The sequence below is a fragment of the Bidens hawaiensis genome, unplaced genomic scaffold, assembly GCF_021521415.1.
Source record: "Bidens hawaiensis isolate Kalapana, Puna unplaced genomic scaffold, B.hawaiensis_p1.1 tig00032395_1, whole genome shotgun sequence".
Lineage (NCBI taxonomy): Eukaryota > Viridiplantae > Streptophyta > Magnoliopsida > Asterales > Asteraceae > Bidens > Bidens hawaiensis.
Genome location: NW_027495512.1, coordinates 89,670 through 106,721, shown reverse-complemented (window position 1 = coordinate 106,721; position 17,052 = coordinate 89,670). Strand labels below are relative to the sequence as shown.

General features: G+C 37.1%; 1 protein-coding gene across 1 annotated transcript; it reads right to left on the bottom strand.

The window, feature by feature from the left end:
* Positions 1 to 14,933: 14,933 nt before the first annotated feature.
* On the bottom strand, positions 14,934 to 16,148 carry LOC143583412 (uncharacterized). The gene is made up of 2 exons (XM_077065724.1): positions 15,630 to 16,148; positions 14,934 to 15,101 (listed from the first exon to the last, which is right to left on the bottom strand). Exons 1-2 carry the CDS (start codon positions 16,146 to 16,148, stop codon positions 14,934 to 14,936), a joined length of 687 nt encoding a protein of 228 aa, XP_076921839.1.
* Positions 16,149 to 17,052: the final 904 nt, after the last annotated feature.

The window sequence follows — 17,052 nt, the reverse complement described above, 5'->3', positions numbered from 1 at the left end:
ACTGCCTCAAATCACATGTTTGCTTTCTTAGGGGCCATTCTATAATGATAAACAACTAAACTTCACATAATAGTAATTTTCCCTAGAACTCATTGCGTAGGGAATCACATTAGCTAACAGTCAGGTAATTCAAATAGTAGACACGTATTACACATACCAAATCATATATCCATATATTCAGGATAGCACATAGATTTAGCCTAACAAGGCCATTGTTTGAATATATACATCGAAAATTGTCATCCCGTGACAAGTAATTTTAACCCGGTAAGTGTCAATGTTTGTACTATTAGATCCAAATCGTCTCCCATATCAGCATAGCACACTACCAAATGCTTGCATGGGGTATCGAAACTATACACCATAGTGTCATACTATCCTTGTCTATCCGAGCACACATTATAACAATCACGAATAGTTCACAACTTGTACAACAATTATTCAGATGTAATCCCACCATCAGGTAACTCTCCCGTAAGTAGACATTTGTTCGCTATAAGTTTAAACAGTATATTGTAATTGGGAGGCATTTGTATATTTTCCTTGACCTTTGGAAGTTATTAAATGTAACTATATAATATTCTTTCATTAAGTCTGTCGGCACCCACAAGCATGCTGGATCTACTAAAAATGATAATTTATTAGTTAAGAAGGTTCATCAAGGTTGGTGGTACTGGTGAGATATTGAGGAATTATTATTTTCATAACTGGTGTATGATACATGTAGGTGGTCATGGTTTGTTATATTATTAAAAATTAATAGGATAGCTATTATAGTTATAGTTTGAATAACCTTACTCTTTCTTAAGTATTTTCTTGAGAGTAGTGTTTATTTTTAAACAATGGAAATGGAGAGATGGCTAGAAAACAGTTCAATTTGCTGTTAGAAACTGGTATGTGAGATAAAGACTAGGCCCGAATCGAGAAGTGTCGTGTTCCTTTGAGATAGACGTACGTATATCATACCTTCCGCAGTTTCTTTCTAGGCCCTGAATTTACACTCGGTCCGTGATTCAATAATACAACAAGGTTTAGTTTGGACTCGCTAGGACGTCCTTACATTTCCGTTTACAGGCAACATTATTTCTTCATCCAATATGAGACTGCTGATTTCAACATCTTTCGTTTTCAAAATTCATCATAAAAATAATATTTTTCAGTAGTAGGAATCATAGTAGAAAATATTATTACTTAAGGCCAAATAAAATATTTTATTTGTTATGGTTAGGTACAATATTAACTATGATAAAATATAATAATATTATTTTTAATAAAATACAATTTTTAAATTAATATTGATTATAATCGAATATAATATTCGTAACACAGATACTTAGTATTATCGACAGTACAGTACGTACACGTATTCGTAAACCTTGTTCCAGATAAGCACGTATGCATGTTGTATACGTATACATACTCAGCATTTCCTTTTATGCACATATGTTGCCATTTTTACCTACCCGCAAGTTCCGCGACTTCTCCCCGAATTCCCTCGTACAAGCAAGTCTGTTATTATGTTCCGGACCACAATAACTCACTTGCCCTGCAAGTTCATCCCGGAATCCATCAGTATATAACATTAAATTATTATTTATTTCCCAGAGTTAATCGAGCTTACGGTTATATTTAGATATCCTAAGGGAAAACCTAAGCCTTTATAACCAATGGCTCTGATACCAACTTCTGTCACACCCCGTTAAGCGACTTGCGAAAGCGTAAAACGGAAATGTCACAGAAACCTCTGGTACCAACCACATTGTTTATAAAGAACAATACAAACTAATTTACAATATTTTACATCGGTCTAACTTTGTTTTACAACTAGGTGATACAAACTAAATCCAGCCCGTTAAGCGGCTTTACTTCCTATTAGCACACTTGTATCAATTCACCCAACATTGATCGCAAGTCAAACATGTAGCACATTGACTTTCTAATCCGATCAAGTACCTGAAAAACATGTTAAAACGGGTCAACTACAAGTAGTTGGTGAGTTTCACGAGTTTCAAGAAATCAGTTATGCGTACAACAATCACAGTTTGTAAATACGCAAGTATGTATGTATGTATGTTCACAAGTACGTTTGTTTGTATGTTTATGATGTAATTATGCTAAGCTACAGTGAAGCCTTGACTATCTGTGCTGCGTGCATCCATTTCCCACGCCCAATCAACCACTGTAGCTCCCCTTCCGCCCACAACATGCCCCGGTAGCTATGTCTAACACTACATAACCTGTTTGTATAAGAATGGTCATGTGCAAACGGCTTTATGTGACACGGAAACCAGACCGATTCCATTTGGGTTTGTCAAACCAATAGTACTATTCACAAGCCACCGGCTCGAAGTTAATCACTGTGTTCATGGGGACTTTCGTGTGTTAGCACTTAGATAATTCCTGTCATCAAACAATTCAAAGTATATAGATATGTATCAACATGTTTTTCACCCCAAAAGTTCATAAAAAGAGTTAAAGTGGGGTCATGAAACTCACTGTTTTGTAGGTACTCAGTGCGAGGTCAGCTTGGGGTTCGTTTCCCTTGCTATCACTTAGTCCCTATAATTAATATTAATATAATATTAATATTTTAATATTATTATAATCTCAATACTAAATCGGGCTGGGTAGCTAGTCTTGATATAGCTGTTACATCCAGAAAGTGTCAGTAGGCTTAGATTGTGATGTTGTTCAATGTCTAATACTTAAAACCGAACTTGGCTTAGTTTCTCCGTTTTCCTAGGTGGACCAAGTTGTTCGTTTATGCGTTTAGAAAAAAATTATGGGAAGTAAGCTTGGGTAAATGTGTTAGTCGATAAAATGATTAACTTATAAAGAAAGATCACACATTGGGGTTTCGGATTCGCAAAGGGGCCCGTTTCCGTTTATTCAGTTTGATTTGAGGAGAAACGCGTACAATCTATCCAGATTGTCCAGATATCTCATAAAAAGGTTCGTTTTTACATAAATAATCTAAAAATATGATTTTGGATCACTCTTGGTGTCCTGATATTCCCGCAGATTCGTTAATCACGAACTTGGCGGTTTTTATTAGAATTGAATTTGTTTAATTTTCAAATTAGCATAATTAATTAAATTTTAATCATTAAATTATGAAAATTTAGTCACTTATCAAATAAAATATGTAGATTTTTATAAAAATATTTTTGGAATTATTTATTGGTTTATCAATTTATAAAAAATCATTTTACCTGCTATATTTAGCCTGAAAATCATCCGTTTATACCAAACGATTTCCGAAAATTCCACAAAAATTCCAGGATACTCAAATTATATCCCAAAACCATCGGTATCAATTCCAGAATGTAACCACCTTGTTCAATATTCTTTTCGGGCCAAAAACGACTATAAAAACTCATATGAACGCAAATGCATATAACCTACTTAGGCTTTTCCAAATACTCCCAAATTTCATGTGTGATCAAAATATACCAAATCTGAGTTCCCCAAAAATTTTCATAATTTTTAAGCATTTTAACTATTTTTCCCAAATAAACATCCTAATTCGGTAATAAATTCGCCAAATATTCTCGGATGGTCGAAAAATTACCAAATTTAAAAGTGACTCAATTATATGATTACTGATGTCCCTGAAAAATTTCATAACCTAACAATATGCACATCACAATCGAATCTTAAACAGCCCGTAACCTTGTGTTTCGGTATTACCTTAGCGGTTTTAGTTCGTTTGCGCCCTTCTAATCAAGTTTTCGGGTTCTTGTGCTTCTATGAAAGTTAGATAAAGGTCCTATATAACAAACCAAGCAAGTTTCATCAACACAACAGCCCCTTAACTTAGGGTTTCGGCTAGGGTATAAAACCGAACTTTTGAACCGTAAAAACGCCGTTTAAACCCTCAAATCCGTGTTTATGGCAAAAAAAGAGTATGATTCTGATTTTTAACCATGTGTATGATCAAAACATGTTTTTGGACCATTTTTTGGAATTTTGTACGGTTAGGAATGATTTTTGGTAATCATACTATGTTTATATGTAATCAAACAAGTTTAAACATGCATAAAAATTGATCAATTTGCTAAAATAAATTAATTTTTGGTTGAGCTTTGTTGGAACAGTAAGGGGTTAAGTATTGAAGTTCTGGAAATTGGAAAAAATATCCAAGTTTGCCTACTTTTAAAGTAAGGAATTAATAATAATTTTGGTAAGAAATGGCGACCGGAATTTTTTTATGGGCCCTCTTGGGACTCATTTGTCCCAATGGCCTCGATTTGCGTGTCCGAGCATGAAATGCCGAGTCCAAATTTATTTGGGTTTGGTTTTTGCGCGAAAAATATATCGGGTGCGACGAATCGTGCGAAAACAAGTGTTTTTCGGCTATTTTTGTGTAAATTTATAAAAACATACTATACGTTTGTAAAAATCGAAAATAGTTTCATGGATCGCTTAAAAAATTTAAAATAAGTGTTTGGTAAGTCTTTTTTGGCTTAACGGGTGATACAATGCTTGGTTTGTAACTATCTTTAGCGTTTAAATCTATAGCGGGTAGTTAAACGAGCATGTTTTCGTTTAACTTGTTTGCTATCGAACTAAGGCCATAATACTAATATATTAACTTATGTTAATCGTATATCACTTATAGATTGCCCCCTGAGATAGATATCTGGGTCATAACCGGACCCGTTCGGTTAATCGTTCGTTCGTTACGTAATAAGCGTTTAATTGCTTATTCGGTTTGTAAATACCGAGGTGTATCCGGTTTTGTCATGAATGTCACAAAATGTGTCAATGAAAGTAGGCCTGTCGAGGTGAACATATCAAGTTCTTCATCATCAAGTTGTGAGACTAACGTTAATCAAGTAAAAGTAAAGTTTTTGAAAATGAAAATGCAAGTACTTCGTGTAAATATGTTCCACCAAATAAATGATCATTTTCTCAAACAACCAATCAACTATGAAATCCTCAACCATACAACTTCTATGATAACAACTACTATGGTCATTATCAACAAAATTTTGTTGATCCATATTACACAAATGTGTTTTATAATCATATTCCTTTCCAAGGATCACCTTTCCCACCGCACCAACCACATTATAGTTCAGACGAGTTCTATGGCACTCCTAGGAGAAAGTGTTGTTTTGTGTGTGGCCACTTTTCTCACCTTGCAAGACATTGCAAGCACTGGTTCAAGTAACAGCTTGATATTAAAAGGCGGCTTAGTCAGGCACCAAAATGAGCTTTTAGTATCCTAGATTCAAGGACTGATCAAGCCGATAGTGAACCAAGTGAAATGGATATGAGATCCAAAGTAAATAAAGTAAAACACAAAAAAGAAGACTTTTTGAAAAAATAAGAAGGATAAAATAAAAAAGAATCCTAAGACTGTAAAGTCTGAGGATTCACCAAAAATAGTTTTAAAATCAAGAAAAGAAAAGTCCAAAATTGCCAAAACTAAGGAATAAGTTTTTACTTGGATTCCTAAGGACTGTTCTTCATCAAGTGAGGCTGTACCAAGAAAGGAATGGTTTTCAGGAAATAAAATTAAGTTTGGTTGGTTTACGGTTGACCTTCCCTCGACAAAACTGTGCCGGGAACCCATGTCTATTTAAACACTTAGTGCATGCAGGGTCAATCAAGGAGGACTATCAATAGTATTAGGTACTTAGATAGTGATTGCACCTGGCATATGATGGGAGACGAACCTTTGCTATTTGATGCTAAACCATCCGATGGTGGATTCGAGTCTTTCATAAGCGACATGGGAGGGCAAACTTCAAGGAAGGGAAGTGTTTCATATGGCTCAACCACAACTTATCTAGCGTTCCTCAAACTAGCCTCGTCCAACTACTTTTCTCAAGTGATGGATCCATCATCAGCTGTTGGGTCTCGGTTTGAATCTCTTCAACCTTGTTATACAATGTGATAATGCATGCTTAAGATAGTCCATCTGACAACAACTTTGCTGACCTTTTCACTAAAGCCATCGATCATGCCTGATTTGAATTTCTGGTCAAATCGCTCGACATGATCAATTTTGATTAAAACAACCTTTCTATCCTTTTGTTTTAAAATTGTAAATAGTTTTCAATATGTCACAATTTTAAAGGAAGAAATGAGTTATTTATAACTCACCCAAAAGATTTTCACTTTGTAAGTTTAAGAAAAACTAAAATGAGTCCTTCGGCTTATAAAAAATATTTTACATTATTTTATGAAAATAAAAAAAACGTTTCTAAAAGTAATTTCCCGCTTAGAGGGAGCTTCTGTTTAGAGGGAGTCGGATACTTTTAAAACTTTTGAGAAATTGATCCGACCGTTGGTGATAAGAAATTATCTCTAACGATTCTAGCACATGAAAAGAGTAGATCAAAATCCAATAGATCATTGCTTGATGTGTAGATAGGCTTGACAAATGAGTAAATGTCATAGTGATATAAACTTAAATATCTGCTTATGCTAGTGGTTACACGTTATGAAGCGGTTGCTGACTCCAACTAAAGTCATATCGATGAAGGCTGAAATGCAATTAAACATGCCATACCCCCTAAGCCTCTCTTTATCTGATCATAGTTGTCTTATGAAATTCATGTCATTTTAATTTTTAATTGAGTCAAGAAAAACGTCAAGAAAAGACAAGAAAAGAGTCAGAAAATAAAAAGGAAAATGAAAAGATGTCTATCTTAGGATTTTTAACTTCTGATTTATTTCTTCCTTTATTTTGATTCAAGACTTAGATTTTCTATTTTTATTGTAATACAAGATCTGATTGTTAAGGCCCTGAATCTTTTACTTTGTTTTGCTTTCTTTCTTTTTTTTCATGCCTTGGACTTTCTCTGCGCGATAATATGGTATTATCCGACCTGATTGTTAAGGCCCTGAACTTCTGATTTATTTTAATATTTCTAGATAGAGTAAAGTGTCCAAAATAAAGTGTCCAAAGTGTCTGTAAGTGTACTATGATCAAATAAGAAAGGTTTAAGTCAAGTTGAGGTGACATGTGAAAGCAAATTAAGCCTGAGATATGATGGAGTCGGTAACATGTCAGATTAAATGGGGACCACACAAGCGTTGTGCCTAATACATACCTTAACATAAAACGTTGACATCAAAATAGTTGTTAAGTTTAAAGTGGACAAATTATATCTACAATCGACTTTGGGTTCTTGGCATAATAATGTCCAAACAGAAGTGTGATCTAGAACGTTTAACAGATAATGTGATTGTAGGTCCCGAAACCGGATCCGACAACGAACGGCTTTGTTCTTGATAATTTTGCTCGAGATGGGTGCGGCAAATCAAACGAACGAACATAAATAATATAAAGATAAAATAAATGAATGATCTCGTTGTCGGTTAAATATTTGATATATTAATAGACGAACCGAACCACCCAAGGTGAGCTCCCCTTGGGTAGATGATTTACACCATGGAAAACACATACATATCACCCAAGCCACTAGTAGCTGGCGTTGGCTGCTGCAACGAACTCCGCAATGGAATGATCCAGTGATCGAACATAGTCCTAAAATACTCGCGTGACTCATCCATATACTCCCGGAACTCATCCCGGTACCCATGCAACTCGTCCCTCATCTGTAACTGCTGATCAAACATGTAGTCTAACGTCATGGGCTGCGGGTGCTGTACCTGTGGTGGACTAGGTTATCGCCTCTGACGTGGCTGGGCAGGTGGCCTCTCCACATGCTGCCCCCTCGAACTACCCTCTGCTCTCACATCCGCCATTCGTGGCGGATCACCATAAGTAACTATGCCCGCATTTTTGGCATCATCTGGTGAAACCACATCCGTATCTGGACCCTCCTCAAAATACTCTACCGGATAACGTCTGAACACACCCAAAGAAGTAGCAATCCGCGTGATAATTGGCCCCAATTCCATCCTACTCGCGGTCGAACTTGCTCTACGACCTCCACGGGCAACAGAACTCAATAATAACGTAGCCATATTAATATTCCTACCTCCCACCGTGGCCATTAAACACATTAAATCAATGTTATTACACTTATCTAGTCCCGACTGTCGGCCCACAAAAGTGGAACCAATAACCCGTTGCATGTACCTGTGAAGCGGATCGCGAATAGCTGACGAAACCGCACTACTAGAATGCGGCCCATTTGCAATAGTGCTCCAAAATTCCGCTAACTCATTAGTAGAAATCCACTGGGGACGAGAATCAGTAGAACCAGTGGTGAAACCCCGAATACTCTCCCTAAACTCGGGACCAGTAACCTCATGTTCCCCATACAAACCTGCTACAACAGCAAATCGAGGCACCGTGAATTGAAACAACTGCCTCCCCAAAGCAAAACTTACCGCGTGTGGCTCCTTGAAATCCCCCGGATTATATCGAAAAGTAGAGTAAAACTCATAAACCAATTCCACATACTGCTTGTCATTAAACCTTAAAATATCGGCCCAGCGTCCCGGTAGGTAACTATTAACTCTTCCAGCCTGCTCAATTGATTCCAACACGTCCCAATCAAATGTACGATGTCTCAATAACTTCATGCCCCGAATCTGCTCAAACATCTCATGTTTCGGGTGACCAGGAAGGAATTGTAAAATAATGTGATCGTATTCATCACCCCCTGTTATATCCTCAACTACAGCGCCGAAAACCTCTACTTCATCAATAGCATATCTAATCGGTGCCCTCAAATACTGCTGTGAATCATAATCGAACGTTTGTTGCTTTTTCGATCTCTTCCTTGACATCTGCAAATAAATATACCAAGTAAGTCTATGTCTAAACAACTGCGGGCGACAACCGTATAGCATTTTGGTTCGATTGTCTTCAATAGAGAAAACTTATAATTAAAAATAACTATAAAAATATTTTTGAATTTTTGAATTTTTTTTTTAACTCAAACTAAAAAAAACACAAAAATACCAAATTCCTCAAACCGCATGTGCAAAGACACAACGTGCCAGAATCACATCCGACAAATTTAATAACCAACAATCCGAATAAACACTTTGAACTCTTGGCCCCATTTTGCCGGAAAATTTTTGATTACCCAAAAACTCACAATATCACCAACCTTTTCAAAATCCCGACTCATAATACATACTAAATCACCCACTTTTGTTAAACTTTTCCAAAATCTTTGACTCGAAATCTCACCGGAAAATAATTCCGGTGACCATAAACTGTTTGAAAACACAACTATTCTTCAAAAACTTCAACAACAATATCCAAAATCCGGCCAAAACTTCAATAATCCGGTAAACCCAACCCGGAAAATCCGACATCAACTACCCACGAAATCAACTAAACCCGTCAATCCCGACCAAAAACACACCCAATCACATGCATTTAACAACCCCAAACAATCTAAGATAAACAATCCAAACTAGAAACAAACCAATTGCAAACGAAATTAAACACATACCTTTCAATCGGATTCGACAGAGATGATGAAAATAAACAATGAAAGTGATGGTAATGATGGGGGCGGCCGGCGACGGTGGTGACAGGGATGGTGGCGGCCGGAATGTGAGATTTGGATAGGGTTAGAGATAAGAGATATGTGGTGAAATGTCACACCCCAACTAGCACAATGCGGAAGCATAAAACGGGAATGCAACAGACACCTCTGATATCAACACATTGTTTATAAAGAAACATCACAAACTAATTTACAATATATTACAATTCATTGTTCTATCATTGTTTTACAATCTAGGCGATACAAACAAAACTAGTGCGTTAACTATACGATCTTACTACTAACGCCCTTGCTAGCATCAACCACACACCTTGGGCAAGTAACAAATCACCAAATCATTCTGATTTAGGTACTCCTGAAAAGCAGTTTAAAACGGGTTAACTACTAGAGTTGGTGAGTTTCACGAGTTTCAAGAAAACAGTAGTGAGTATTCACAAGTCAACACTTGTAATTATGAAATAAGTATGTATGTATGTAACCGATGTAATTATGCTAAGCTACAGTGAAGCCTTGACTGTATGTGCTACGTGCATCCATTTCCCACGCTCCATCAACCACTGTGGCCCCCTTCCGCCCATAACATGCCCCAAGTAGCTATGTCTAACACTACATAGCGTGTTGTATAATTATGGTCATGCGCAAATGGGGTAAAGTCTCAGCAATACATGCCGGCTCCGTTTGGGTTTGTCAAACCAATAGTATTATTCACAAGCCACCGGCTCGAAGTTAATCACTGTGTTAATGGGGACTTTCGTGTGTTAGCACTTAGATAATTCACATCAATACATGTTTCAGGTATGTATATGTAATCAAACATGCTTTTCATCCCAAAAGTTCGTAAAACTGTTTAAAGAGTGGGGTCATGAAACTCACGGTTTAGTAGATAATCAGTACTGTATCAGCTCGTGGTTTGTTCGGTCCACTATCAGTAGTTCCTATAATCAATATTATAATAATATTAATATTTTAATATTATTATAATCTCAATACTAAACTGGGCTGTATAACTAATCTGGGTGTAGCTGGAACGCCCAGAAAGTGGCAATAGGCTTAGGTTGTGATGTTGTTCAATGTTTAGTACTTAAAACCGAATTTGGCTCAGATTCCCGTTTTCCCAGCTGGACCAAGTTATTCGTTTACGCGTTCAGAAAACAGTTATGGGAAAATAAGCTTGGGTAAATGTATTGGTTAATAAAATGATTAGGTTATAAAGAAGGATCACATACTGGGGTCCCGGATTAGCCACGGGGCCCGTTTCCGTTTATTCAGTTTGATTTAAGAAGAAATGCGCACAATCCATCCGGATTGTCCAGGTTTTTCATAGAAAAGTTCGTTTTTACTTAATTAGTCCAAAAATATGATTTTTGATCACTCTTGGTGTTTTAATATTCCCGCAGGTTCGTTAGTCGCGAACTTGCCGGTTTTTATAAAAACTGAATTTGTTTAATATTTAAATTAGCATAATTAATTAACCGTTAATCATTAAATTATGAAAATTTAGCCACTTATCAATTAAAATATGTAGATTTTTATAAAATATTTCTGGAATTAGTTACTGATTTATTAATTTATAAAAATTCATTTTATCAGCTATATTTCGCCTGAAAATCGTCCGTTTACCCCAAAAAATTTCCAAAAATTCCACTAAAATTCTTGAATTCTCAATTCATGTCCCAAATCAGCCTGTATCAATTCCAGAATGTAAAAAGCTCGTGCAATATTCTTTTCGGCCCAAATTCAGCTATAAAAATTCACACGAACGCATATCCACAAAACACCTTTAGACTTATCCAGTTGATCCCAAAATTCATATGTGATCAAAATACATTAAATCTGAGTTCCCAGAAAAATTCCATAATTTTTGAGGTATTTTAGATATTTTTTCCCAAATAAACGTCCTAATTCGGTAATAAATTCGCCAAATATTCTCGGATGGTCGAAAAATTACCAAATTTGAACAGGGACTCATTGACATGGTACCTGATGTCCCTGAAAAATTTCAAGTCCTGAAAATATGCACATCACAACCTTAACCTAAATAGCCCGTAAGCGAGTGTTTCGGTATTACCTTAGCGGGTTTGGCCCATTTCCGCCCACAACATGCCCCGGTAGCTATGTCTAAAACTACATAGCCTATTTGTATAACTATGGTCATGTGCAAACGGCGCTATGTTACACGGCAACCAGGCCGATTCCGTTTGGGTTTGTCAAACCAATAGTACTATTCACAAGCCACCGGCTCGAAGTTAATCACTGTGATCGTGGGGACTTTCGTGTGTTAGCACTTAGATAATTCACATCAATACATGTTTCAGGTATGTATATGTAATCAAACATGCTTTTCACTCCAAAAGTTCGTAAAACAGTTTAAAATTGGGGTCATGAAACTCACGGTTTAGTCGATAATCAGTACTGTATCAGCTCGTGGTTTGTTCGGTCCGCTATCAGTAGTTCCTATAATCAATATTATAATAATATTAATATTATTATAATCTCAATACTAAACTGGGCTGTATAACTAATCTGGGTATAGTTGAAACGCCCAGAAAGTGGCAATAGACTTAGGTTGTGATGTTGTTCAATGTCTAATACTTAAAACCGAACTTGGTTCAGATTCCCTTTTTCCCAGCTAGGCCAAGTTGTTCGTTTACGCGTTCATAAAACAATTGTGGGAAATTAAGCTTGGGTAAATGTATTGGTTAATAAAATGATTAAGTTATAAAGAAGGATCACATACTGGGGTCTCGAATTAGCCACGTGACCCGTTTCCGTTTATTCAGTTTGGTTTGAGAAGAAACGAGCACAATCCACCCGGATTGTCCAGGTTTCTCGTGGAAAAGTTCATTTTCACTTAATTAGTTCAAAAATATTATTTTTGATCACTCTTGGTGTTTTGATATTCCCGTAGGTTCGTTAGTCGCAAACTTGCCCGTTTTTATAAAAATTGAATTTGTCTAATATTCAGATTAGCATAATTAATTAACCGTTAATTATTAAATTATGAAAATTTAACCACTTATCAATTAAAGTATGTAGATTTCTATAAAAATATTTCTGGAATTAATTACTGATTTATTAATTTATAAAAATTCATTTTATCAGCTATATTTCGCCTGAAAATCGTTCCGTTTACCCCAAACAATTTCCAAAAATTCCTGAATGCTCAAATCATGTTCCAAAACAACCTGTATCAATTTCAAAATGTAAAAAGTTCGTGCGATATTCTTTTCAGCCCAAATTAGGCTATAAAAATTCACTCAAACGCATATAAACAAAACACCTTTAGACTTCTACAAATGATCCCAAAATTCATATGTGATCAAAATACATCAAATCTGAGTTCCCATAAAATTTTCATAATTTTTGAAGTATTTTAGCTATTTTTCCCAAATAAACGTCCCAATTCGGTAATAAATTCGCAAAATATTCTCGGATTGTCGAAAAATTACCAAATTTGAACAGGGACTCAATGACATGGTCCCTGATGTCCCTGCAAGATTTCAAGGCCTAACAATATGCACATCACAACCTTAACCTAAACAGCCCGTAAGCGAGTGTTTCGGCATTACCTTAGCGGGTTTGGCTCGTTTCCGACTTTTAATCAAGTTTTCAAGTTCTTGTGCTTCTAAGCCAGCTAGGTATAAGTCCTATATCACAAACCAAGTAATTTTTCATCAACATAACAGCCCTTAACTTAGGGTTTCGGCTAGTGCACAAAAACGAACTTTTGAACCGTAAAAACGCCGTTTCAACCCTTTCATCCGTGTTTATGGCCAAAAAAACTATCAAAGCAGGTTCCTTACTATGTGTATGATCAAAAAATGTTTATGGACCATTTTTAGGATTTTTACACAGTTAGGAATGATTTTTAGTAATCAAGACATGTTTTTATGGTATTAAACAAGTATAAAAGCTACTTATTTAAGCTCCTTACCTTAGGGTTTGAAGGTTTTCTGGAACTCAGGTTTAGAGCTGCTTGGACCTCAATTTTTATCAACTAAAATGAATAAACAAGCTTCCAAAACAAGTTTTATAAAAATAATGGGGGGTGGGGGTGGCTGGCCGATCGGAACCCATGGGCCTCCCCTTTGGGCTGTTTTGGCCAAATAATCTGGTTTCTCAAGCCCAAATACGAAAAGCCCGGTCCAAATTTAGTTCGGGTTCGGTTTTTGGCGCGAAAAACTTATCGGGTGCATTAAACAGCGCGAAAGCGAGTGTTTTTCGGCTAGTTTTGTGTAAAATTATAAAAACATACTATATGTTTGTAAAAATCAAAAATATTTTCACGGATCGCTTAAAAACATTTCAAATAAGTGTTTGGTAAGTCTTTTTCGGCTTAACGGATGATACAATGCTTGGTTTGTAACTATATTTCGCGTTTAAATCAATAGCGGGTAGTTAAACGAGCATATTTTCGTTTAACTTGTTTACTATCAAACTAAAACCATATTTCTAATATTTTAGCTTGTATAGATCGTATATCACTTATATATGGCCCCCCGAGATATCTGGGTCATAACCCGACCCGTTCGGTTAAACGTTTGTTTGTTACGCAAAAGGCGTTTATTTGCATAATCGATAAATACGTACTGAGGTGTACCTTTTTTTGGCTCAAATGTCACATGAAAATGCTAGGAAATCCGATTTTATGTTATTTGTTTTGTCAGATTTGAGCATCTTCGCGCGGCGCGAAGATGCCCTTCATGCACCTTCGCGCCGCTCGAAGTTGCAGTTGATTTTTGACTTTTTGACTTTTTGATTGTTGACTGACCATTTGACTTCCGACATCTTCGCGCTGCGCAAAGATGCAAGACCAGCAACTACGCGCCGCGCGAAGTTGCATTTTCACATAAAAGTTTTTGCATTTTTGACGTTTGAAAATATCAATCTTTTAAGTGTCCTTGAGCTCCTTTCCCCCGCCACCAACTTCGGTCACTAAATACCAATCACTTACGTACCTGGGGCTCCCTCTAGCGACGCATGTGCTTACCAATTTTTGTCAATGCTGATCATCGTGTTGCTTCCCCACACTTGATCCTTGCTCTAAACTGCACGTTCTGAAGAAAACTATTAGCTAACTCGGCTCAATATACACAATTTACAACTTACAAATGCCGGGTTGCCTCCCGGTTAGCGCTGAATTGAATGTCTACAGCTCGACATTCCATGGTTTTTTCAGTCAACCGAATATGTCGGCTCGTCTGCCAAGAGGTAAACTTTCGACTCATGTATCTCTTTGTTCAAGTCAGCATCTTCCAAATAAGGCTTCAAACGATGGCCAGTCACCACTTTCCTCAGATGATCATCAAAATCTTCGATCTCAACTTCTCCATACTTTCCAACTCTCTTAACATGATAAGGCCCCATCCACTTGCTCTTTAATTTGCCCGGAAAAAGCTTCGATCTTGAATTATACAACAACACACTTTGACCTTCTTCGAACGACTTCCTTCTTAGCTTAGCATCGTGGACTCTCTTCATTTAGTCTTTATAGGAGGACGCACATTCATAAGCCTCATCTCTCAACTCCTCCAACTCGTATATGTTCAGTTTCCTTTGCTTACCTGCATACTCATAATCTAGGTTAATATTCTTAACCGCCCATAACACACGATGGGCTAGCTCAACATGTAAATGACACCCTTTTCCCTAAACCAACCGATAAGGGGTGGTTCCAATAGGCGTCTTGTAAGCTGTACGGTAAGTCCATAAAGCATCATTTAGTTTATTTGACCAATCCTTCCGATCGGGCCTTACCGTCTTTTGTAAAATCTCTTTAATTTGCCTATTAGAAACCTCCACTTGCCCACTCATTTGAGGGTGATAAAGGATGGCAATACGGTGGTTTATGCCATACCGTTCAAGTAGTTTGCCAAAATTGAAGTTTTTGAAATGTGAACCCCCATCACTAATAATAATGCGGGGGACACCAAAACGTGAAAAAATATTAGACCGGACAAACTTACAACCAACGGTATGGTCATTTGTCTTGGTGGCGATTGCTTCTACCCATTTAGACACATAATTAACCGCCACCAAGATGTATAGATTACCAAATGAATTAGGGAACAGGCCCATGAAATCAATCCCCGAAACATCAAAGATGTCGACAACGAGGATTGGTTGCATGGGCATCTCGTCCCTCTTTGAAATACGCCCCATATGCTGGCATCTAACACAATTCTTAACAATAGCTGATGCATCCTTAAAGATGGTAGGCCAATAAAATCCACACGCAAGCACACGATGTCTTGTTTTCTGGCCGCTGAAATGGCCTCCACAAGCTGACGAATGTGCATGATGCAAGACACTCCGAATCTCTTCCTCCGGTATGCACAGCCTCATCACTTGGTCCACTCCAACTTTGAACAAGTCTGGATCTTCCCAAGCATAATACTTCACCTGCGAGAGGAAATGCTGCTTCTGCTTCTTCGGCCAAAACTCCAGAATGGTATCTGCAACAAGAAAATTAATAATATCAGCATACCATGGCAAGGTTGAAACAGAAAACAATTGCTCATCCGGGAAGAACTCATTGATGGACCTCTCGTCTTTCTCATCTTCTTGTGCTACAAGTCTCGACAAATGATCCGCTACCACGTTCTCGCTTCCTTTCTTGTCACGGATCTCTACATCAAACTCTTGGAGCAGCAAAATCCACCTGATCAAGGGTGGCTTCGCGTCCTTCTTCTCCATCAAGTATTTGACTGCACTGTGATCTGAACAAACAATAACCTTGCTCCCCCATATGTAAGATCGAAACTTATCAAGTGCATATACTACCGCAAGCAACTCCTTTTAAGTAGTGGTGTAATTAATTTGAGCATCAGAAAGGGTTTTTGGCTTCTTATCCACCCATTTACCCAACACAGCCCCGACCGTATAATCACTTGCGTCACACATAATTTCAAATGGAAGTGACCAATCAGGTGACAACAAGATCGGGGCTTCAACCAATTTGTTTTTTAATACATTAAAAGCCTTAAGATATTCTTCATTAAAAACAAATGGCACATCTTTTAACAGCAAATTACACAACGGTTTAGATATGACACTAAAGTTCTTAATGAACCGTCGGTAAAAACCAGCATGACCCAAAAATGCCCTTATTCCTTTTATATTAGTAGGCAATGGTAAATTAAATATGACTTGGATTTTTGCCCGGTCAACCTCAATCCCCCTACTTGAGATGACATGTCCCAAAACCGTCCCCTCTTGAACCATGAAGTGGCTCTTTTCCCAACTTAAGAGAAAATTCGTTTTCACACATCTTTTTAAAACTTTAGTTAATTCATTTAAGCATTTTTCAAAAGATGAACCGAAAATCAAAAAATCGTCCGTAAAAATCTCAAGTGAATCCCCGACCATATCTGAAAAGATACTCATCATACACCTTTGAAAGGTGGCTGGGGCATTACATAAACCAAAAGGCTTTCTCCTAAATGCGAAAGTGCCGTATGGACACGTGAAAGTGGTCTTATGTTAGTCATCGGGGTGAATCGCAATTTGATTGTACCCCGAATAGCCATCTACAAAGCAATAAAATTTCTGACCTGCTAGTTTCTCAATGATTTGGTCAATGAACGGCAAAGGGAAGTGA